We start from the raw sequence: 24,047 nt of genomic DNA on the forward strand, positions 1-24,047 counted from the left end.
CAACACCATTTCATCCCTGAAGTTCATCGAGAAAAATGCAATGATTTATTTATTTGGTCGAATTTAAGATCATACTAACCAACGATCCAAATGGGACATTAACACATACATCTCGTTTCTTCAATAAATTTCATATTGATACACTCAAACTTATTGATATATAATCTTTCCAAATAAACAAAACATCGAAGAAAAAAAGAAAAAAAAAAAAAAATCTCTTACAAAACAATTTACACACTGAAAGACGGCTAGAAGAGCTCTACATTTAGTTGAATACTTATATCCCAAATTATCAAGCAAAATTGTGTTTCTTTTTTAGTTGGTTTAAAAAAAAATTATTTGAATTTTGTATTAAAATAATATATGATGTGATGTCAAGATATGCAAATTTTAAATAGTAAAATTTAGAGGGTTTTGAGTTAAAGAAATAAATCCAAACCAAATTACTAATACATATGAACAATATATAGTATGAAAAGGTTTTTGCAAATGAAAATGTGATAGTATCAATATTCTCTACAATTTGACTTCATTGGCTTAAGAATATCTCCAACCATGCTCCATATCTGGCGTTTCAAAACTATTTTTGCCGCCGAGCTGCTCCAATCCAGCGTCATTCCCAGCACCAAATTTAGAGTTTCCTACATTGCAACACCATTTTTTTTTTAATTTCTTTTTAAATTATAAATTTAATTTTTATTTTTTAAAAAAATTTTAAATTTTATTTTAAATTATAAAAATAAAAAGTTATTTAAAATAATAGGAAAAATTGAATATTTGAAGAATAATAGTAAAAAATGGAGTTATGATTGAAGTAAAATTACTCTAGCAACCGCATATTTAGAGTTAAAACTAGATAAATGGAGATGATGGGTTGGAGATGGCCTAAGTAAATTTATCATCATCTAACTAAATTTCAGTTCAAAACTCACATACACAATTGATCCAAATTACTTTAAAGTGAACATTTAGAAAAAAAAAATATATATACTTAAATAAGAAATCATATTTGAAATTGTTAATATGTAATTTGACTAGATTTACTAAAATACTAAATAGTTGAATAATCCAAATCTTGAGTGACTTGTAAACAGTTTTATATTTTTTTTTCTTTAATATTATAGAAATAAAAAAAAAATTGTTATTTTCAATATGTATATATATATATGCACAATCAATTTCAATAATAACATCAATTTTTTAAAAAAATCAAAGTTAGTTACAATACAATTAATACACCAAAAATAATGTATTATTGACCATACTCAATAAATTTTGGTGATGCAACCATCACATATTTCAATACATCATTTGATATAAATAGAATATAGTTGTATTTAGTTTACATAAAATATTAAAAATAAAATTTTTTATATAAAAATAAAATTGTAACACATCAATTATAACAACACAATATATAATGTGAATAGAATACAATTATAATTATTGTAAGTAAAATATCAAATATGAAATTTTATACTACCTTCGTCCCAAAAGATTCATTTGACTTTTTCGTAAATCTTTAAATATTAATTATTATATCAATATGTAGTACAAATAATAAAAAAGACAAAAACTCTATCAGGGTCTGTTTGGTTCGAGGGTTTAGGAGGGGAGGGGAAGGGATGAAATTTTAAAATTTTTTGTGTTTGGTTCAAGTTTTTTTTAGAGGGGAGGGGAAGTGAAGGGAAGGGAAGGAATTTAATTTGTTTAGATTTTTATTCCCCTCCAATTTGGGGGAATTTGGAGGGGAGGGATTTTATTAAACAAATTTAGTCTATTATACCCTTTTTAACATTTTATTAAATTTTTATAATATTATATAAATTTTACCATATCTATTGTTATATTTGTATATAAAATTATTTTTTTTATTTTGATTTTTTAATAAATACTTATGTTATTTAAAACAAATCACATTAATTTAATTCAAATGTATTTTAAAATAGTTTTAAATAAATTTAATCGAAGTTATTTTATAATTAAGTATATATTTTAATTAATTCTGTTTTAATGATTTGATTTACTTTAATAATTAATTTAATTTATATAAGTAGATTTGAATTTTATACGAAGACTTGGCCTTTATTATATACTTACTTAAAATATGATTTTCTGTTATGTTATTACTATTTATAAGTAAATTATGGTTTATCTATATTGGTGATGTTAATAAATATATAATGTATGATTAAGTAAATTATCATTTAACTTATTATATTCTCTCATTCATTTTTATTATTATTATGATTATTATTATTATTATTATCAAATAGATAGATACGTTCAATTTTTGAATTAATTTGATTTTTTACGACATTTCATAGGTTTTGGTGAAATTAAGGAATTGCCTAAAATTGTCATTTTTCTTCTTAATCGAATACACATAGTGTAAATGTACGTTGAACATTTTTTATCATTTTAGTTTTCACATACATTGATTTGTATTTTTATTATGTATTTTTTCCATGTTCGATGTCGTATTATAGAATTTTTCTATTTAATTATATTATTATGAAGTGTTGTTTTTAATTAAAAAAAAAAAAATTACATCATCACATATATATTTTCTATCAATTTTCTTTCTTTCTTTCAAAGTGCGTTTGTAAGATATGCTACAGCTAACCAAATGTGGTTAGATTACGATTTTGATTGTTATTTAGATGAATAATATGCAGATCGGTTTCTATGTATATGGTGTTTGGCTCTTCCGATGCTTTATAATGTAATTTTTGTTTTATTATATTAGACAAATAAATTTTATATCATGCTTTATGAATAAATTAATCAACTTTTATTAAATACTTATATATATATATATAATATAGGGACAAAATAGTAAAATTATTTTATTTTTCTTTCCCTCTTCTGTCCAACCAAACACAAAAATATTATTTTCGCTACCCTCGCCTCCCTTCCCTTCCATGAACCAAACACGCTGTTACAATTTTAATATTGTCTTCCCTCTCTTGGCCTCCCTTCCCTTTCATTAAATTTCCTCCCCTCATTTGAACCAAAGAGACCTTAGTCTCTTGAAGACAAATATAGTGATATTTATTAAATAAATTATACAAATATAAATATACTTTTAATATTAAATACAATAACATAAAAAACAAACGATGCTATTTTTACCGGGACCGGAGTAATATTACAATAATTTATGCAATTTTTTTTATAAAACTTAGTATAATTAAAATTATTTGAAATAACCCAACTCATTACAAAACACAATATATGATGTAAATAAGCTAAAGTTGCACCAAGGGTTTGTTGGATTGAATTTGTTTAAATGATTCAAATTTATATAGTAACACAAGTTCTATTGTACTGTTTCTGTCTGTTATAAGAAATTATATGTTTTTCATTTTAATATATTTCATAATTAATATATATTTTTTATTTAATAAAACTTATTAATTAATTATCTATTAAAGAAAATATGAATAAATTCAATTAACTTCATGATATTATACATCATATAAGATTAACTGAAAATTCTTTTATTTTTACATCTTACTTCAATAAACAAGGTTATATATATATATATATATATATCTTTAAAATTTCTCATCTTCTATAAAATTAATATATTTTAATTATAAATAAATATATTTGTAAAATTTTAATTTTGATATTCATATTGCATGGAGTATATATTATTTTGAAATACTATAATTTTTAAAATAATTAAAATACATATTCTAAATTCTCTTAATCATATTAGTTTTTATTTAAAATTATTAATAATATCACTTATATAAAAATAATATAATAATATCATAATAATACATTATTATTAATTAATTAAATTTACTGTATTAAATATCGTATCATAAATCAAAATATCATTTGTTACGGAATAAAAAATATTATTTTATATTACAATAACAGTATTTTTATATAAAATTACCCACAAAAATAAAAAATGAAAATATTAAAAATTTAATACATAATTTGTTTATCCAATAATTTTTTTGGACAATTTTTTACAAACTAAAATATTATTATTATTTTTTATATTATAAACATAATTATTTCTCTCACAAGAAACTTTTTTAATGTGAAATACAAAAAAATTTATATAGAGAATGTAAAAATAATGAATATATATAATATTGTCTTCCTCTATTTTCTAACGTCCTAATTAATGTTTTTATATATATTTAGGTAATTAATTTTTTATTATAAAATGATAAATTTATTCTTTATTTTTTGTATAAAAAAAATGGTAAATAAAATAAAGACAAAAGATTAAATTTTGTTTATAAATATATAAATGCGACCATAATTATTGGGCATTCCAATAGAAACTTAGAATGTTAGTTTGTGGATTGATGAAGTATGTTATATTTTTTTGGTAAAGTATGAAAAAAAATCACTTATGGTTTCTCGAATTGGCTAAAAAATCCTCTGATTTTAAAATTTAAAAAAACTTAGTTGTGGTTTTCAAAATATTTAAGACTTGGCCCTCCCTAGTTTTCTTCTTCTTTCTTCTTCTTTTTTCTCACTCTTTTCACTTTTGTTTCTTCCATTTTCTTTCATATTTTTCACGGTAATGTCATTTTTATCTTTTTCTTTCGAATTAATTTTTCAATTCATATATGAACATTCACACAGATTCAATTTCTAGAATCGCACCATCAAATATTCAAAAATAAAAAATCCCAAAAATTGAAAATTGATATAATAATTAGAGCGAAATCCGAAGAAATCCATGAAATTCCATAAGCACAATCAGTGGGTGATTTGCTATTTTTTTTTATTATTATTATTATTTCCTTAGATAATAAGAATTTAATATATTAATCACATAAAAAAAATGAATTTTACTATTTATTTAAGAAAATTGAGCTTGAAAGCGGGAAGGGAGAAAGGATTTTCTAATTACTGTACAAGAACAAATCTATTCTTAGTCTAATGTAAGTTACAAAGAAACAAACTAAACTACGGATCTACATTCAAATATTTAAATTTCCTCCACAAACAACCGTGTCAGCTTCTTTTGTCGGCAGATGTTTGTCTGAGCCACCGCTGATGTTGCTCTTCTTCGGTGGTGGAGAAACTTTCATCTAGGGCAAATTACTGAATTCTTTCTTAAAATCGAAGAATTAAATAAATACACTACCAAATGATTCTCAATTACACCATCGTTGGAGCTCCATTTTTCCTTGTTGTTTTTAAGATAACATATTGAAATAATAGAAGGAAGAAGAAAGAAAGAGGAAGAAAATGATAAAAATGGTGAAGCAGCGAGAAAATAAGTTTTATTAATTTATGTCCAAAGAATAGCAGTCTGAGCTTGTGAAATATAACCACAATTAAATTCTAACAAAAAGATGATTTTTTTGCAATATTTTAGAAATTACGAGTAAATTTTATTGAAATTTTAATACCAAAGGAGTGTCCAGCAAATTCGAGAAATCATAAAAAATTTTCTTTTTTTACTATTTTGCCTATTTATTTATTTAAAAAAAAAAAAACCTCCGTATATTTCCAATATAATAATATATTTGTAATAAAAAAATATATTATTACAAGAAAATCTCCTTCCTCTCTCTCTTACACCCCCAAATATAAGCAATCAAAAATCCTACTGTCAACACAACTCTCTCTGTCCCTTCTCTCCTTTCTCTCTCTTCCTCTCAGTTGAGTTCTCCTCGCTGGCAATAAGCATACCGAATAGTTTGTTTGATACCATTTCCTCCTTCCTCTCCTCTCCAGTCACAAACCCTGCTCTGCTCTGCAGTTCTTTCCTGCCTCCCTCATCACCCCCCACCGCCACCGAAATAATGTACACATGAAAGTGCTCCTACCAATTCCTTTCTCCTCTCCTCTCCAGAATCTCGATTCAAAAAACTTAACCGTTTCCTAACACCGGGCCCGGGCCGGGCCTTCTCCGACAAGCTGATTCTGTGAAGAAAGCTGACACCTTTTTCCCTTGGAAGTCGCAGAAATATTGGTGAGGTAAAAGGAGGAATTGATGGATGGAGCTCTCGGATTTTCCGGAGATTGAAAAGGATGAATAGCTGAGGAGCCAGCCTGCAGTTTCTCTGCGGTAAATTCTTCACCAGATCTGCAATCTTCCTCATAAACCCTAATTTAATCCTCCAGCTTTGCTTTCCCCCCTTTCGTCTGATTTTTTTTTTTTTTTTATTTTCTGATTGATTGATTGCCATTTCTAGGTTTTCAGTGGAATGTGGGAGGGTTTTGTGTTTGATTAACGTTTAGTGGGCTTTTGGTTGAAGAAGTAACTTCCATTTTTGATTTGGGGTTGGAACTGGAAATGGTGAGCTCTGAAGAAGACCCTAACAAGGGCATTGATGCGTCGGTGGGCGGGTTGGTTTGGGTCCGTCGGAGAAACGGGTCGTGGTGGCCGGGTCGGATCCTCAGCCCAGATGAGCTGCCGGAGGGCTGCGTGCCGACGCCCAAGGCCGGCACTCCTGTGAAGCTTCTTGGTAGAGAAGATGCTAGTGTGTAAGTATATATATATATATATACATTTATATATGTATAGATTGCTGATTTTTAGTTGCTCCATTGTTGATTGATTGATAAATTGATTGGATTGTTGTTTTTATGCTTTTTGCATCAATGAGGTTTCTGATTAAGTAGTTTCTTCGAAGAATTTGCTATAGGATATTGATGCTGAGAATTGGAGATCATTTTTGAGCTGTTGAGCTTCTTGTTGTGTTGATTGTGTTTGTAGGGATCTATGTTTCGGTTTAAAATGATCGATTTTCGAGGTGTTGAGCTTCTTGTTGTGTTGATTGCGTTTGTCGGTATCTATGTCGGTATCTATGTTTCGGTTTATAAAGTTAGATTTTCAAGGTGCTGAGCTTCTTGTTGTGTTGATTGTGTTTGTCGGTATCTATATTTCGGTTTAAAACGTTTGTTGGGATCTATGTTTTGGTTTAAAACGGTTGATTTTCGATCTGTTGAGCTTCTTGTTGTGTTGATTGTGTTTGTTGGTATCTATGTTTCGGTTTAAAATGTTTGTTGGTGTCTATGTTTCGGTTTAAAACATTTGTTGGGATCTATGTTTTGGTTTAAAAAACGTTTTATTTTCGGTCTGTTAAGCTTCTTGTTGTGTTGATTGTGTTTGTCGGGATCTGTGTTTCGATTTAAAACGTTCGAATCTGCTTTAAATAGCTCGTGGAATCCACGTGTGGTTTCTATACGTCGCTTCTCTGAAATCGTGTGGAATAAAGTATTATGACGAAATATTCGGTTGTTTAGTTTGGATTCGATTGATTACGCCAAAAATTGTGATCTTCAGTTGGTGCTTTGGTGTGTCGTTTATGCTTTTATGCGCACTTTTTTTGACGGGAAATAGGTGTATTGGACTTGCCATTTGAGTCGATAACTGTAACAGACGATATCTTAGTCCTGTAGAAACTTACAACGTGTACACTTTTGCAATTCATTGGCGTATTAAATTTAAAAATAGCGAACATGGATTGTCTAATAAAACTGTAGTTTAATCTTCTTTGTGTTGTTCGTCATGTTCTTGAAGCGATTTGATTAATCTTGAGATATACTGATTCCTACGTCGTTACAGGGACTGGTATAACCTGGAGAAATCAAAAAGGATTAAACCTTTTCACTGTGGAGAGTACGAAGACTGCATCAAGAAAGCCAAGTCAGGCGCGTCTCAACTTTTAAAGAAAGGAGTCAAATACGCTCGACGAGAAGATGCGATTCTTCATGCACTCGAAATCGAAAATGCCCGTCTTCAAAAGGACCTTCCGGATCTTTCCGGAACACCAGATACAAAAAACAGTGAGCAACAAAATCGCGCTGACGAACCTTCCGTGCTCAATCCTAGCAAAGAAAACAAAGATGTCGACAAGGGTAATAGCTCTGGGGACGGTTCGGATTCAGCTCAGGAACGATCCCAGTCAGGAGTGTCGTTCGAGGAGCCCGAGCGTGCGGTCGTAGACGATAAAGAACCGAAGCAGCGGAAAACTCCAAACGATTCTGAGGACGACGGGCCGGGAGGAGCGAAACGGATGAAAGGACTTCAGGATTTGGGGATGGGCGCAGCGTTGCCGGCGAAGAGGAAAAGATCGCAAGTTGCTCATGTCCATGAATTCTTGAAAAAGAAGAATCGACGGCGCACTATGACGAAAGTTTTAGAGAGTACTACAGCATTGCCAGTTCCTGCCGCAAACGAGCAACCGTCCAGCCCTGTCGAACCTTCTGCGCAGATAGCTTCCGACAACAACAAGACTTCTGAGTTGGAATCCTACGAGTCGAAGAATAGCAACTCTGTTCTCGTCAATAATAACTCGGATAGTAATGGCACTTCATGCGAAGACGCGACGCCGCTGGATGCGGCGGGGACTAAACAGAAAGACGCCGAGCAATCTGCAGGTACAATCTCCAAGTATCGAATATATGCTCGAATGTTGATTGGATCGATTATTTTGCTATGCAACACATGACAAATTGGTCTTAATTTGGTTGCGAATGTCGACAGGCACGAAGATCCCGTCTCTTTCTAATGCGTCAAAGAAGGCTCCAATCGGCGCCAAAAACGAATCTAGCCGTAGTAGTCGCGTCGAAGAGCACAATGAGTCGGGTTCAACGAGTTCGGGCGCTGCGAATATCCCTCAAATCAGTACCGATAAACCAGAGAAAGGCGCATCTGATTGGCAGATAAAAGGGAAGAGGAATTCTAGGTCGAGAAAGGTTGATATCGACAATGAAGCTGAAACAAACTTGCCAGGCGCCGACGAGGATCCCAAGCCTGCAAAGTCGAGGCCAATTACCGAAATCCAGCTCGGCTGGAACCGAAGTTCTCCAAAAGAAACCCAGTCCGCTCCTCCGAGAATGCTCCCGTATCGCCAGTCTCGTTTCACAGTCAACCCGAAGTACGAGGCCTCCGAATTTTCGCTCAGCCACCACATTGCGGGACCTAACATTTACGAAGTGACGATCACAGTGAAAACGGAGTACAAGCCGCAGCACGTCCCATACATTTCCCTTATGAGCAAGTTCAACAGCGACCCAATTGTAGGGCACCCTCTCACAGTCGAGGCGGTCGACGAAGACTTCTGCAACGACTTAATCAGCGCCGGAAATTCTAAGTTAGAGCTCGACGATCCGGGAGAAGGCAAGGAAGCTTCGAAAGGTGGCGGAAAGTCTAAAAAGGTAAAGTCAGGGCGAGGTAAGCGAAACAGAAAGCAGGGATCACGCGGGCAGTCGGGAAAAGCTCCGAGGAAGAGCGTGGCGGCGATGTCAAAGAAGATTCGGAAACTGTCTTCCCTGACAGGATCACAGAGAATGAGCAAAGAATTGCAGAAAAGGAAGAAGAAGAAAGCGGGAGAAGGCGCGGAAAAGATGAGGGGACCGTCGGTAGCTTGTGTCCCGTTGACGGTAGTTTTCAGTCGGATAAACGCGGCGTTGGCGTGATCGGGATTGCGATCGGGATCGATGGATGGATTAGGTTAAAAGGGATATAGAGAAGATGAAGTATGGATTTGGTTCTTGAAGGTAGAGTTGTTGTTTTTAACCAATAATGGTGATGAAAGAAAGGAAACACAAAACAGGGAAAGACTTTTAGTGTGTGTTTTTAGAGAGAGAGAGAGAGAGAGAGAGAAGCTTTTGTTGTACATAAAAGTGCAGATGGCTTCATAGTTCTGATGCTGCTACTTTGTTGTCTATTTGATGTTTTGTTTTGTTTTGTTTTATGGGTGAAAGGAAGTAAGGATTGGGATGTTAGACATAGACATTGAGATTAGACTAACCTTTTGATTTTGAACCTTAGTTTGGATTTCCATTTTTAGCCCTTTTCGTTCTCTTTTTCTTTGTTGTTTTTATGTGAACTTATAGCCGTTATTTTTCGAATACGTACATAATTGTTTTGGGCCAAGCTCACTAATGTGCAAATTATATTAACCAGAGAAGCTATTCGAAAAAAGTTATTAGAAACAAATTCGATGGAGAATGCATACATGGAAAAACCACCCTACCACTACATTTCAAATGATCATGCTATAACTTGCAAACTATGTAATTCACCCTAAGCAAACTCTAGAAGATAGGCTCAGCGAAGAACACCTTATATTTATTTTTCGAATGTATACGGATAAACTCTCGAGCTGGACATAATAGCTTGCAAATCACGCTAGCTGAATAAGAGTACAAACAATGGCGCCTTCCTGTTGACGGCTTCTTTACTTATTTTGATAGCAAAAACATTCAACGGAGTGGCCTAGGACAAAATTTCGACCGAACCTTGACTCTGCCTGGTGAAGAAGAAGCCACCGCGATTGTTTTTCCTTCTCATTTCTTTCCGCAATATCGTTTTCTCTTCTTCAAAATTTTTACATTTTGCATTTTCAAACAAATTTATTTTATATATGGACAAAGAATTTTCCCACCCTAGACAATTGCTTGCAAATCACACCAGCCGAAAGAACCACCCCAAGCAAAGCTACGGATAATAGATTCGACCCGAAGAAATTGGAAAAGCCACCTTAACCAAGTGAGCTTAGGTTAGCTGAATTGGGGTGGCCCTTAATGGATTGGGGGCTGGGTTGCATGGGTCTGATTCGAGTCGGGTTGAATTCAGTGGATCGATCCACACTTTATTGAGCCAAACTCAAATTAATCGAGAAAATAATATCCACCGCAACCACTAGAGCGATGATAACAGGAAGAAACAAGGTCATCAACTTATAACCGTGAAATTATGTATTCAAATTTTCGATACTTTCAGAGGTAAGAAAGCAAGATCATCAACCTATGACCGTGAAATTATGAATTCAAATTTTTTATATCTTCAGATCTTGTCGGCCATACATGACAAGAGCTATTTAACCCCAAAAACATTCCTTATAACATCTATTTCTCTCACAAAACATCATCTTAAAACTCCAACTTTTTAAAGTATAGCCTCCAAACAACCATTTAAAAAAGTTAAAATTTCTCCTAAACAACACTTCTGCAGCCAAATATATACCAACAAAAGCACAGAAGATACAATTAAAATAACAAAAAAGAGAGTAATGAACATAATAAACAGATGTGGAGGAACAAAAATCCATTAAGCTACAATTGCATCACCAAGTGAAGTGAAGTTTAGTTTCATACATCTACAATATCAATCTTTCTATCATCGTCATCATTATCATCTTAAGCCCACTGATGGGGGCAAAAATTAAAACATGCAACATATAGTTTATGCTTTCCATACCGAAATAAGCAAGACTTTTGAGGGTGCAGAAGATCTTACATAGTTTTGAGCTCTTACCCTCCGGAAAAAAGTGGTACCTCATCTGACTGCTCTTCACAACTCATCTGTTCTTCGACCTTTTGATGCTCTCTAACATGAAACTACTAGGAAATTGTATGAATCTTCGCTGTATCAATCAATCTTCACGGATGAATAGATCTTGCGAACGAACCAGAAGCAAGCGTAGAACCCGATGGTTCCCGTCAGCACAAAGAAGGCATACGATGCAATCAACATGTACCCAAAGTACAAAATGCCAGAAACGAATTTTGTAATTTCCAACTTGGTGAAGAAGTAGAAGACCGAGTATAGGAAAAGGTATAAAGCTGATGATCCAGAGGTGAGATAAGCTCTCCACCACCAATTATAGTCTTCACTGCACAGCTGGAAATAGCACAGAACGATTGTGATCTCGGCACATGTGATTATCAAGATGACAAAGACTATGAAGAGGAAGCCGAAGATGTAATAGAATTGGTTCAGCCAGATGGAGGTCAGGATGAAGAACAATTCGATGAAAACAGCCCCGAATGGTAGAATGCCTCCAATAAGGATGGAGAATACTGGTTTCATGTACCAGGCTTGCTCGGGTATCTGCCTAGGGATCTTGTTGGTCTTTACAGGATCCTCAATCGCGGGCTTCTTGAAACCCAAATAACTACCAACGAACACTAATGGTACTGATATCCCAAACCACAAGCACACAAGAGCAAACATGGTTCCAAAGGGTACAGCTCCAGACGACTTTTCTCCCCAAATGAGAGCATTGAGGACAAAGAAGACAGCGAAAAGAATACCAGGAAACATGAAAGCTGTCTTTAAGGTAATCCTCTTCCATTCTGTGCCCTTGAACATTTTGTAAAACCGAGAAGATGAATAGCCTGCAAACAATCCCATGAACACCCATAACAGAACCATGGCTGTCATAAGGCCCCCACGGTTGGACGGTGAGAGGAAGCCTAGCAATGCAAAGATCATTGTCACAAGAGTCATTGCGAAGATCTGAACCCCAGTTCCCAGGTAAACACACAGCAACCCGTAATTGGGGGGAGCCCTGAAAACATCACCATGTAGCAGTTTCCATCCTGTTTCTTCTTGAGCTTCATCTTGGGTTTCCAATTGATTATAGTTTGCAATATCTCGATACAGGGTTCTCATCATGATCATGGCCACCATACCAGAAAGGAAAAGAACAATCATCAAAGAGTTGATGATTGAAAACCAGTGAATTTGATCATCATTCATAAGCAGGTAAGTATCCCACCGTGACGCCCACTTAATTTCACTTTCCTACAATGCAGACTGTAGTGTTAATCTTGTGGGATATATATATATTTACAAAAAGGCAGGAAAACTAGGTAGAACAAAGAGTACCTTGAAGGTAACATCATAGGTAAATACAATATCTTTGCCAGCCTCCACTTCTTGTGGAACAGCACCCCCCTGAATGATATTTTTCGTGTTTTGGTTGCACGTTGCCACATTAGGATTCTTCTCATCCCACTCCTTGTACTCATGATTAATGCTGTTGGGGTGACATCACGCAAAGGCCAATCAAAGACAGAAGAATAGGAATTCCCATACATGGGTTTAAAAAAATTGGTACAAAGAAATAAATTTGAGTTCGTCGGTGCAAAACACACAAAAATGAAGCAAATTCAGAAAACAGATTTCACAAGTCAAACTCATAAAGCATTGAACCTGATTGGAGTAACTTCAAACCCAACAATCCGAGCAGAATTAGTTTCACGGTCTTCATGATACATAACTCTGAAGCTTAAGTGGTTATGAATAAAATGTTTCTCTTCTTTGCTCTGTACAATTAGATTCAGTTTAACAACTATAAAACATAAAAATCCACAAAAATAGGAAAATACGAACACTAACCCCAGCATAGTTTCCCTTGAACCCAACACGAAAACCATGCTCATAAGTTGGTGATGGATTTCCATCTCGCCTTTGTCTGAGAACAGCTACTGGAAGGTTATCTAGAATCCTGCATCAATGGCAGACATTGGCACCATGTTATGAGGCAAGAATCATTAGCAATATTCATGCAATATTTCAGTTAAAGAGGATGTAAGAAGAGAATGCAAAAGAAGAAATCTATAACAAGCACTTACATATTGACCCTGTACTCATCATCAATCTTTTCTTTGAAATCCTTTGCTGCTTGAGCATCAATTTTTGCTTTGCAGGCCACCGTGCAGGATTTCTCCTCCCTCATGCGAAACTAGTGTGAAGCCACCAAATCTTATATCAGGGAAGGCTTGCGCAAAGAAAATATAGAAAAATAAAACTCAGCCAGAACCAATCATAATACTCACAGTATAGACGGAATTCTCTATACGGTCTCCCCGAAGCACTTCTCCCAAGTTTTCAGCCACATTTTTTATCTTCTTTGGGGTGCAATACTTCAAGTAATAGTAGTCATAGGGAAGTTGTGTCTTAGTGGATGACAGCTTGTTCACTTTGACTTGGAGTTCATCTCCCTGTTATGTATTCAGTGAATTTAATTACACTTGAATAGAAAACGATACACAACCCAAATAAGTCCTTTGCCACATAGTTCAGTGAAGATCCAACTTAGGAGATGAAAAATCCAGGAAATTCGCAGTTGATGTCAGTGAAAACGTATGACACTCTATAGCAAGTCCGCGACAAGCATTTAGTGCCACTGTACTGTGATGCATGAATATCAGTAAGAGCATAACCAAAATATCATTAACAAACTAGATTAGGATTCTATATGGTGTGCTTGTTTGGGGATTTTGGAGTATTTTACTATTCCTCCAAAAATTCTCCCACCAAAATCATCAAATCAAACACTTTTTTTAATTATTATTACAATGAAAATCAATTTTACATTCAAAACATACATCAATACGTATTTAAATCACATCAAACAATCATTCCAATTCGAAACCCAAATCTAAGATCCAAACCCCCAAACAAACACCCCCTAGATTTTTTTATCTATTGATCAATTTCAAGTAGCGTAATAGAACAGCTGCTTAGTTAAACCAGTAAATAATAAGTTCTACCATTATTCCCATCTCCTTAATCATACAACCCTACAAACCATTCCTGTAATCCAAAGATGAAAATAAGATCAGGTGATCCAGAAGATAATATCACAATGTTACAAATGCTGACAAGTTACGCATCCTTCACTACAAGAAGAATCGCATTAACAAACAAAACAACGCATGTACAGTCAGCAAGTCAAATATTTGAACCAATATCACCAAAATGCTAATGCCCGAAAGCTCACATTTCAGCGTGAATAATGGAGAACAAATAATAAAACGACACTATACTGAATAAATAACCAAGTAGCATGATCGCCGCCAACACTAAGACACGGATCAGACACAAACTCAGCAGTTAAAAATGAAACATAAATGCAAAACCCTAGATCTCCATCAATAACCAATAAAAACATAAGAAATCAACACTCAAGCAAATAATACTCGATAAATCACGCACAACCCTCATAGATCTGCTGATCAAACAAATATTTCTAGATTTAAACTCACTAACTCCCGAATCCAACCAAAACAACAAACAAGAAACGCGAGAAAAGTCAGTACTCTTGTAAAATCGCGAGGCGCGACGCCCGGCAGATAGAAAGCTTGCGCCGATGATGCCACAAGAAGGAACCAGAAAGCAGCGGCGGCGACCCGATCCCTGATCCGACGACCCATTTCCCTCGATCCGGATCCTTCCTAGCAGATGCAACAGCTAACGTTTCGCGTAATCGGCGATGGAGCTATATATATATATATGTAAGGATATGTACGTAAATATTTTATTTAAAGAAAGGATGCGGTGAGAAGTCGTTGTCCGATCTGCCATTACGGATACAATTTTCGCATTCAGCTTAATGGCAAACTATCAAAATCGCACTTTTGAAAGCGCGACTCTAGCCTTCCATTTTTATTTTTTCTTTTTCATTTTTCTTCCTAATTATCAATTATTATTTTTTAATTCAAGTTCGATTTTTTTATATATATGATATAATCAAATCAAATTAAAAAAGAACAAGAACCTAATTTTGCTTCAAAACTACCATTATAGTGCTAATTATTTGAGGGCCAATTCAACTTATTATGATAGCAATATACTAAACCTTAATAATTATTAATACCCTAACTGCCGCCATTAATGCAATACTTAAATGATCCAAATATAGTTTGGACAAAACTGTCTTACCAAACGTCAGATCATAACTAACTTCAATGTATAGCTCCAACTACATAAAATTTAATCATTTATAAACTAAAAGAGTTTTCGCATATTTACTAATATCGAACAATATTCAACATTTCAGCATAATTGATTTATATTTATGTTCCGAAACATTAGTAGCACAATGAAGGCATCCGTAAGGTTAAATAAAAGTAACAGTTATATGTGCATATTGCATAAGAAGAAATCCGTCCATAAGCTACTTTGACAACATGAAGACTAATATAATTACGCCGGTGCTAGAGGACAATCAAGCCGTGTAACTGTCGTATCATCAAATGTTTCGAACATTGTACAAGTTCACAACAAGATTTATCAACGATAAGATTTACCGGCTCGGCTCTCCCCAGATGTAAAATCAAGAATCAGAGCATGTCAAGAGATGGGATTTGAATGTTTCCAGCTCAGCTATTACCTCGTCCTCTGGCCGGTATATGAGGTCGATCATTCGCCATATCTGCCACACAGTCCACGATTTAAATTACTCGTGTATGTTGATAACCGTCAGCAAAACATGACACATATTTGATAGACTATGAGGCTACACTACCCACAAGTAATTAAAAAATTATATACAGTTTATAATATTCAAAAGGCATATTTTAAAAATTTTGTACCATAATTTTTCATGATTTAAAAATTGCAATAGTCCATCTTGTGCTATAAAAAAGATTGCCCAGAATTCTCTAGAACTGAGTGAGGGTATTTTGTATTTAAAAAAATATTGCATAGAACCCCATTTTTCGAACATACGAGCTTTATGCAATATTTAAATGGGAGAATGGGGAGATTTTCCACAACCCAGGTGGGTTATAAATAATTTCGCCGATTCAAAACTTATTTCCTATTCAAAAACAACATCAAGTTGAAAATGATATAAAATTAATAATTATAAATTCAAAGTATATTCAAAATATAACGTTAACACTATTTATATCAAATCAAATAACTATTCAAATTTATAATTTTTACTATTCAAAATTCAAACCCAAAACCAAAACCCCCAACCAAACACACCCATATAATTTCTTCGACGACATATTATATCGTAGATATTTAAAGCATCAAAACACAAGAGTACTACTTATTACCTGCAGAGTACCGCCCCCACCAGTCTTCTCTCCATCTTCAGACACGCTGACAATTGTCCATGGATCCGCTGAGTTCCAGTGGAAATCGACCACCTTATCCCTACAAATTTGGTCGGAGAACCATTGATGAAAACAGGAGGAACATTGAAGGGATGGAGGATTACATGGAAAGTATAAAATGTTAGAGATAGAGATTGCATGCCAAGTACCTGTGCCCGGCATGTCGGAAAAACAGTCCTGACGGGTAATTTGCATCTTCTGCTCCTGGGTTATCCTCCACCTTGCCAATCTGGGTCATCAAATTTTTAATTGTACCAGTAAATAGAGAGCATCATCGAATAAATAGGTTTAATTTAGGCATTCTCTAGAACCTAATGAATTGTAAGCCAGACACAAAAGTTTGTACGGAAGAAGAGCTAGGCAATGTATAATTAATAATCCAAAAATTTTACCTTCCCATGATCCCAGATATTCAAGATACCATCTTCTGCTGCACTGCCAAAGACTGTTCCCTTCTCCGGAGACCACTGCAGTATTTTTCTTCGAGATTAATTGCTATGAAGAAAGAAATAAAATCATTTGACAATTGAGAATACAAGATATCGGTGTAGCACATACCTGAACGCAAAGCACAGCTGCACTGTGCCCTTCAAATATGTGAATAGGGGTTCCAACTCGTCCAGAATTAAGATTCCGGCGATCAAACATACGTACTGTATTATCAGCAGATCTGCAAGAGATAGAGAATGTTCAAAACCAAAACAAAGGCTTAGGATACAGCATAAATCAATTAAATCAACAGACAGATGTGGCTACCAAGCATTTGTAGTCATTAAATAAAAGTAAAAAGGTACCCTGTCAAAATTAGATTGACATCATTGGGATTCCAGTCGACACAATGAAGATCAGCATCATGGGCTTTTTCAACCTGCAAGAAAAGCCAAAACCAAGGCAGCTAAAAGAATAAGATACAATACCGGAAGCATTTTAAGCAACTAGAAATTTAGTGGGTAAAAACTTAAAGATGAAGACAGGGGCAGTGCAGGATCATAAGCACAAGATCAATACATCTTCACAAGAGTTTACTTTAAATATTTCATAATTACGAGATATCTGAACATTAGAACCACACAAGTCACCCTGTAGAAAACTCAATTTTCTTGCCATAATCATAGTTGTCAATAGCTAATATGCATAGCAAAGCGGGAGTCCGCCACTCTACAATGCTGCATTTACGCTATAGCAGCCCCTTTTAGTGTTGGTGAGGTGTAGTGCAGTGCAGAGCAACGGAAGCTATATGTTTGCTTTTACATGTAAAAATTCTACAAAGAGAAATTACATTGTACAAGGTGAGGAACATACAATGAAAGAAACAAATGAAGATGAAGAAGAAATACTGGTCTAGGATAATTGTTTAGTACCAATGATGGTGAAAATGAGGAAGAAAAATATTTATAGATCTTTGAATCTGATTAACCTTGATTATCTATTTGTAGTGATCTATAATCATTTGACATTTTATTGTTAAGACTGATGACTATGATATTAATTTAGAGATTTTATAATGCATTTTTATTGTAATATTATATATACAATAAGTGTTATAGGTATAGTTTTTAAGTAGTGGATATAGCATTTCAGAGATTGGCCATTATGTCGTTGTCCGAGATTGACAACTATAGCCATAATTTTATTTCCTAAATTACTCCAAATTATCAGAACAATATTGGCAATATAACCTATTTTCTGCCCAAATACACGATGCTTATTACCTGTACACATGATTTTTCCAATATAATAGATGTTATCATAACTGCAAAACTGTTAGTTCAATGTGTTTTTTATTGGTTGATTAAACAAACTCACAAGTTACAATTCACCAACAAATTTTAATCTACTTAAGAGTGGGAGGTAATAAATTGGAAGGAATCTTGGGTCTTGTGACAAAAGCCAGTATTGAAGTAATATGCCTTTAATTTATTGATGTAAAATGAAGCTATTAAATTGAAGAAAAATCAAAAGCTGAGAAAATTAACCTTTATGGCAGGAGAATTGCCCGTTCTGGCATCCCACAATATGAGGCAAGAATCATCACCAACACTGCAGAACTCCTGTGCACTATATGAAAAATGAACCCAATGTCATACTTCATATATCATGAATCATTCATATGTAGTAAAAGTTTTAGGAACACAAAATCATTCTCCAGCAGTTTGAGGTAAGCAGCATCTGATGCATGATCTCAAACCACTGACATACTTACCTTACGTTTCATACTGCATGACTGATGCTGAAAGACACATGGTCAGTTGCACTCAAAACCAATGGAGGGTTCAACTTAGAGCATAGTACCTTGATGGATTGAACTGCACATCTTCAACAGTATCCTCATGCCCGAGGAAAATTCCACGAGCTTGAACAGTGGGGCCATCTGCAGTTTTACCGTTGACTAAACTGCCCTTGGTGGATCCTGGAGACTTTTGAGCTCCCTGATCTGCTGCCAAAGAAGTTATATGATCCTGGATGCTCCACAAAACCACAGACCTGTCCTTGCCTGCACCAAATTCTTTATGTTCACATGACAACCGAGGACACTTCTACACAAATGAAGAAATGATAAAAAGGCTGGACAAGCTAAAAATTGGAGTATTTAAAACACATTTTGACAGACATGTGACAAAATAATATGGAGAAGATAAGAGCACAAATAAGCAACAAAACAAGATGATGACCCCATGAGTCTTTAAAAGTGGTGCGAAGACGAGCACGGATTCCTAAAGTTAGCAAAATCAACATCACTATAACAGAACATGACCACCAATCAAAATTGTTAGCAAGCAGAGAATACTTATTTCAATAGACAATAAGTACAAACATTTATTAGATAAAGGGGAATTGAATTTCATAATTAAGGGATCAATGTCATAAAGCCAGCTATCTACAAGGGTCACAATCTCCTGGAAGCCTATGAAAGGACTTTCATCATATGAAATCATCTGTCCAATACTACATGCTGCTTGTATGTATTTTCCTAAAGGTAATATGAACAAAATTGGCAATCAATCACTGGGCAAAACATTTTATTCATGGTATGGTTAAGCTAGCCAACATATATTAAATGATTTTTGCAAGCAAGTGAACATGCACACAAATATATAAGTAGACAGGAGGATGTCAATGGGGGGAAATTTTAGGACCTCCAGATAGCACAGAGGGCTCCGTAGGACACATAGCTAAAGCGAATTCGGCATTATCTTTATGTCCAGTAAGTACCTGCAATATATTGGCCATCAATTTATCAAGGAAAAAGGATTGCCAGTCAAAGAACCTGTCAAAGAAATATAGTTTGCTACTCTGGAAAGTAAAGAAAAGGCTAGGAATTTGAATGAAAATACACATAATCAGGGAACATAATTTTTTGAGATCATCAACAGCTCACAAGTCATAATAGAAATGAGTCAAGTAGGGCAAGATAGCTGCTAATTCAAAACTAGAAGATCTCAGTTTTCCATGATTGCTCACCAGATCAGGACGAGATGGTGCAGCACCTAAAACAGGTTGCCGATTAGGTTGACTTTCAACATCCCAAATGAGAACCTAACACCAATTTGAAGATTCAGCAGCATATCACTTTCCAACTTTAAACATAGACCAGGGAAAAGAGCAATATATATTAAAAGAAGATTGCCAAATTCTGAATCTTCGAAAAAAAAAAAGGAATTCTTACATCAGGGCTGTCAGTGTGAGTGGCCACAATGTTGCTATTCTGTGGCAGTTCCCTAATTCTATTCACCTGTAATGAGAGTCATAAATGTTAAACTCTCCATTGTTTAAGATAAATTCATGTTCAATGCATTTGAATTCCATTGAGGGGCTAATTGGGCGTCAAAGAATTTTAATCTTGAATTTGAAAGGAAATTCACGAGATTCACATAGCTGCATCAATATCTTAGCAATTGGCACAAAACATATTCATGTACTTTCAATACTAAACTTCAAGTTTCAGCATAAACATTAATCTATTACAATCATACTAGACAAACAATAAGGTTTTCAATGTGTAAACTTAAAATCTGCTACAAGCAACCATAAGTCCATGAAAACAACAAACTGATCCAAGCATTCAGGAAAGAAACAATAATCACAAATATCAATGATTAGGTTTTTTCACTTTTACTGCAATTGGTAAGTAATAGGATAGATACCTCGCCAGGATGTATGATTGTCTTGTTCTTCTTCACAAAAGGTGAGCGTGACTCTTCATTGAACTGAAAAATGAGAGGCAAATTGCCAAGCCAATAAAGAAATATGCATCAATATCGGAATTGATACAAAGGATACTCTGTATCAAACAAAGATCATTTAACTCAAGTTTAGATGTTACTACTTGAGCTATGTGCTCTGCTGCAGCAACTCTAGCCTTTACAACTTCAACATTTGCTATGACAAGTGTGTTTGGAACACTGCCATCTGTCTAAACAAATGCAGGAGAAATGGTAAACAGGGACATCCAATATTTGATATTTGACAGTACGCAGCTATAAAAAGCACACGCATCTCAGCAACCATAAAAAGCACTTCAAAGTAAAATCATATTATAGATGGCAAAAAAGATCACCTGCGTGCACATTCTGTGTTTCAAATTAACAAACTTGTAGGTTCTTATTAGAGCCAAGTAAAGGATAAGGAATGTAAAATGAAAAGGCCAGAGGATAGTCATATAATGGACAAACCATTTGATTAAACACAGCATTTTGTTTATTTCCTATATTTTCTTATTTTAGAGTTCATAGTGATGAACAGCCACAACCAATAAGGCACCTGAGAACTGATCTAACATTACTGTTACTTGCTGCAACAAGAATAGATCAAGTACAACTTGCTCTCATCTATAGATCAACCATCTCTAACTTCTGACAGGTTACTCACATTAGGTAAGTGAATAACCTAGCATCCAATAAATATCGTATTATGTTGCTTATTTCAAGCTAGCCAACCTAGTGTCTTCTGCATAGATATATCCGACATGCTTAAATGTTGGCGACATGCAACAGAAACAGAAGAACCAGAGAACTATCACTTTGAGAATGCACAACCATATGAAATTATGTTTCTCTTTTTTCTCCACCAAAAATGAGTCCTCACTACATACGGTGCATGTCCATAATAGCACTCCTCTATTCTCTAAATACATTATGAAGGTCTACACTTCAAATAGAAGAAAATTCCAGCTCCAACCATTATTATTAAATAAATTAAATCTTACCTGTTCAGAGAGGTAAAGGCGCTGACGATTCTTGTAAGTTGCTTGTTCCACTTGTGGCCCCCATCTGCAATAATACAAACATAGGTAAATTTAAAATTGCTCAATTTTGTGCAATTTTCGTATTCTTTTTGGCAAGTACTCTCAGTGAAGACAAATGGATGGACATTTATGACAAACTATTATATGTCATATGTAATCAGAAAGACTAAAATTTTAGGAAAGATAATAATCTGCATGTAGGTAGTAGGTACAAAAGCTTCCAATGGCCATTTGTGAGCCTCAAAACTATTTTGGAACTATAAGCGTATGTTTCTTCCATTCCTGGTTCAGTTTTTCTGAAATGAGGAATTGATGATTTCCATTATTCCATCCCTTTAACTTGCCCAAATATCTTAATGAGTTATACCAAACAAATCCCAGGAAGCTCATCATTGTCAATAAGTTTATTGTAACCATAAATTCTGGAAACACCAGTGTCTCAGCTCATTTCCTCAAGATCAACCATTGATCCCATAACAAAAATTGACCATCCAAATCCTAAAGTTCACTATAAAAATGAGCAATGCAAGACTGTTGGAAGGTATAATTTTATGGTGTCTAATAAAAACAAGTGAAATCTAGTTCTAGTCCACAAACTCTTATCATTCCCAAAACCTCATCCTAGCATCTATAGTAGAAGTTGGGGAACTACTCATCTAAACATCAGTCTTGCACATCGATGAGGCCTAAGTTGCAGTATTTTATTTATTTATTTATTTTTTTTTTGTGGAAACTCACAATTTTTTAAAAAATAGAAACAAACAAACAAACAAAAATAACAGTATTGGTTACATAGCGCCAACAATGAGCAGAGTTATAGCTTAGATAGAAGACATACATAGCAAGCTCACAACCAACATTTCACACTCAACAACAAACGTCGAACAAAAATCTAGTTCTCCATGCATTTGTGCATCAAAATTCTAAACAACAAAACTCCCAAAGCTTCACCAAACAACTCCAAATTCAAACAAAATTTGCCAAACAAGCAACACTCAAACTTCACAAACAAGAACCGGAATAATACACAGCAACCAAAACAAAACCCTAGTGGCATTTGGAGAGCAAAAGGAAATAACCGGCAAGAGAGGGAGGGCCAAACGAGGTTGTGATTCGCAAGCCAGTCGTACAGCACAGGTATCAAGGACTTCCACTGTGCATAACGCTCCTCCACAGGACGTTCCGCCGCGTTCTCCATTTCTCCTCCGGCGACTGCTCCCTTTACTGTGCTCTGCGAGTGAAGGGGTTTTAGCACTTTATATTGGGTCGGTGGAGGTGGGTTTGTCCGCGCGGCGTGGCTTCCTGCGTCATGATTTTTAGGGGCTCCAGGGACCTCCGAGATCACATCGGTACACACCGCTGACCTTTGTTGACACCCCGAGATCAACGCTGTGTATTTATCTGGTGTTGAAGTCCCGGAGTCTTGAATTTTAGGCTTTTCTATGATGCCCGGGAGTTAAAAGAGGGTGAAATGCAACATGAACCCTGAAGAAAAATTCTTTTCTACTTTTTACCCCAACTTATAAATATTTCACATATTGCATCTTTAATATATTTCTCAAAAAAAAAAATGGTACAGTGTTTGTTGGGGATTGGATTTCCAATTCATCCCTTTTTTTTTTCAAAAAATATTAAATTAAATACCTATTTTTTATTTTTTATATTATATTAAAAATTAATTATACATTCAAAATATCACATCAACACATATTTATATCACATCATACAACTATTCAAATTCAAAATTTTTACCATTCAAATTCCAATCCAAATCCAAATCCCCAAACAAACACGCTCTAAAAAGATATTCATTTATTTGGAGTTTAAGGTATATTATAATTATATTAATATATAGTAGAAATAAAATAACTATTGTTAGTATTATGTAAGATAAAAATAATGACATTGTAATATATTATAAGTTGTAAAGATATTTATAATGTTAGGTAGATACTTACTGATATTATTTTTTTGGATATACAAAATAAAAAAAATAAATAATTTGTTAAGAGAGAAGACATATTTCAATAGTTTTAATTAAAATTTTAGTTATTTGAACCATTAACTAAATAATAACTAATATCAATATATTTATTTCTCCCTTGTGACATTAAATTCTTTGTCAATTTGATACCTAAGGTGTTATATATACATATAT

The 24,047-nt window shown here is 34.3% G+C and overlaps 3 protein-coding genes across 4 annotated transcripts; 1 reads left to right on the top strand and 2 right to left on the bottom strand.

The window, feature by feature from the left end:
- The first annotated feature begins 5,593 nt into the window (after nt 1–5,593).
- LOC127243206 (uncharacterized protein At1g51745-like) lies at nt 5,594–9,771 on the top strand. Of its 2 annotated transcripts, none has more exons than XM_051263102.1 (4): nt 5,594–6,058; nt 6,186–6,477; nt 7,562–8,376; nt 8,483–9,771. In XM_051263102.1, the coding sequence occupies exons 2-4, from the start codon at nt 6,287–6,289 to the stop codon at nt 9,415–9,417; spliced, it is 1,941 nt and encodes a 646-aa protein (XP_051119059.1). In that variant the 5' UTR covers nt 5,594–6,058; nt 6,186–6,286; the 3' UTR covers nt 9,418–9,771. The 2 variants fall into 2 exon arrangements, with proteins under 2 accessions (XP_051119059.1, XP_051119060.1); XM_051263103.1 differs by having other exon boundaries at nt 6,194–6,477.
- Nucleotides 9,772–11,035: 1,264 nt separating this feature from the next.
- Nucleotides 11,036–15,024, bottom strand: LOC127243207 (transmembrane 9 superfamily member 7-like). The gene is made up of 7 exons (XM_051263104.1): nt 14,836–15,024; nt 13,570–13,734; nt 13,366–13,475; nt 13,130–13,238; nt 12,944–13,056; nt 12,617–12,767; nt 11,036–12,532 (listed from the first exon to the last, which is right to left on the bottom strand). Exons 1-7 carry the CDS (start codon nt 14,947–14,949, stop codon nt 11,375–11,377), a joined length of 1,920 nt encoding a protein of 639 aa, XP_051119061.1. The 5' UTR covers nt 14,950–15,024; the 3' UTR covers nt 11,036–11,374.
- A 586-nt stretch (nt 15,025–15,610) lies between these two features.
- Nucleotides 15,611–23,248, bottom strand: LOC127243631 (WD-40 repeat-containing protein MSI4-like). The gene is made up of 15 exons (XM_051263743.1): nt 22,969–23,248; nt 21,851–21,914; nt 20,972–21,058; nt 20,790–20,852; nt 20,312–20,377; nt 20,107–20,181; nt 19,782–19,857; nt 18,937–19,138; nt 18,621–18,702; nt 17,439–17,512; nt 17,203–17,314; nt 17,037–17,111; nt 16,794–16,873; nt 16,585–16,684; nt 15,611–15,950 (listed from the first exon to the last, which is right to left on the bottom strand). The coding sequence occupies exons 1-15, from the start codon at nt 23,085–23,087 to the stop codon at nt 15,852–15,854; spliced, it is 1,374 nt and encodes a 457-aa protein (XP_051119700.1). The 5' UTR covers nt 23,088–23,248; the 3' UTR covers nt 15,611–15,851.
- Between the last annotated feature and the right edge of the window lie 799 nt (nt 23,249–24,047).

Source organism: Andrographis paniculata, unplaced genomic scaffold, assembly GCF_009805555.1.
Source record: "Andrographis paniculata isolate CXL003 unplaced genomic scaffold, ASM980555v1 Contig95END, whole genome shotgun sequence".
In the NCBI taxonomy this organism is placed as follows: Eukaryota; Viridiplantae; Streptophyta; class Magnoliopsida; order Lamiales; family Acanthaceae; genus Andrographis; species Andrographis paniculata.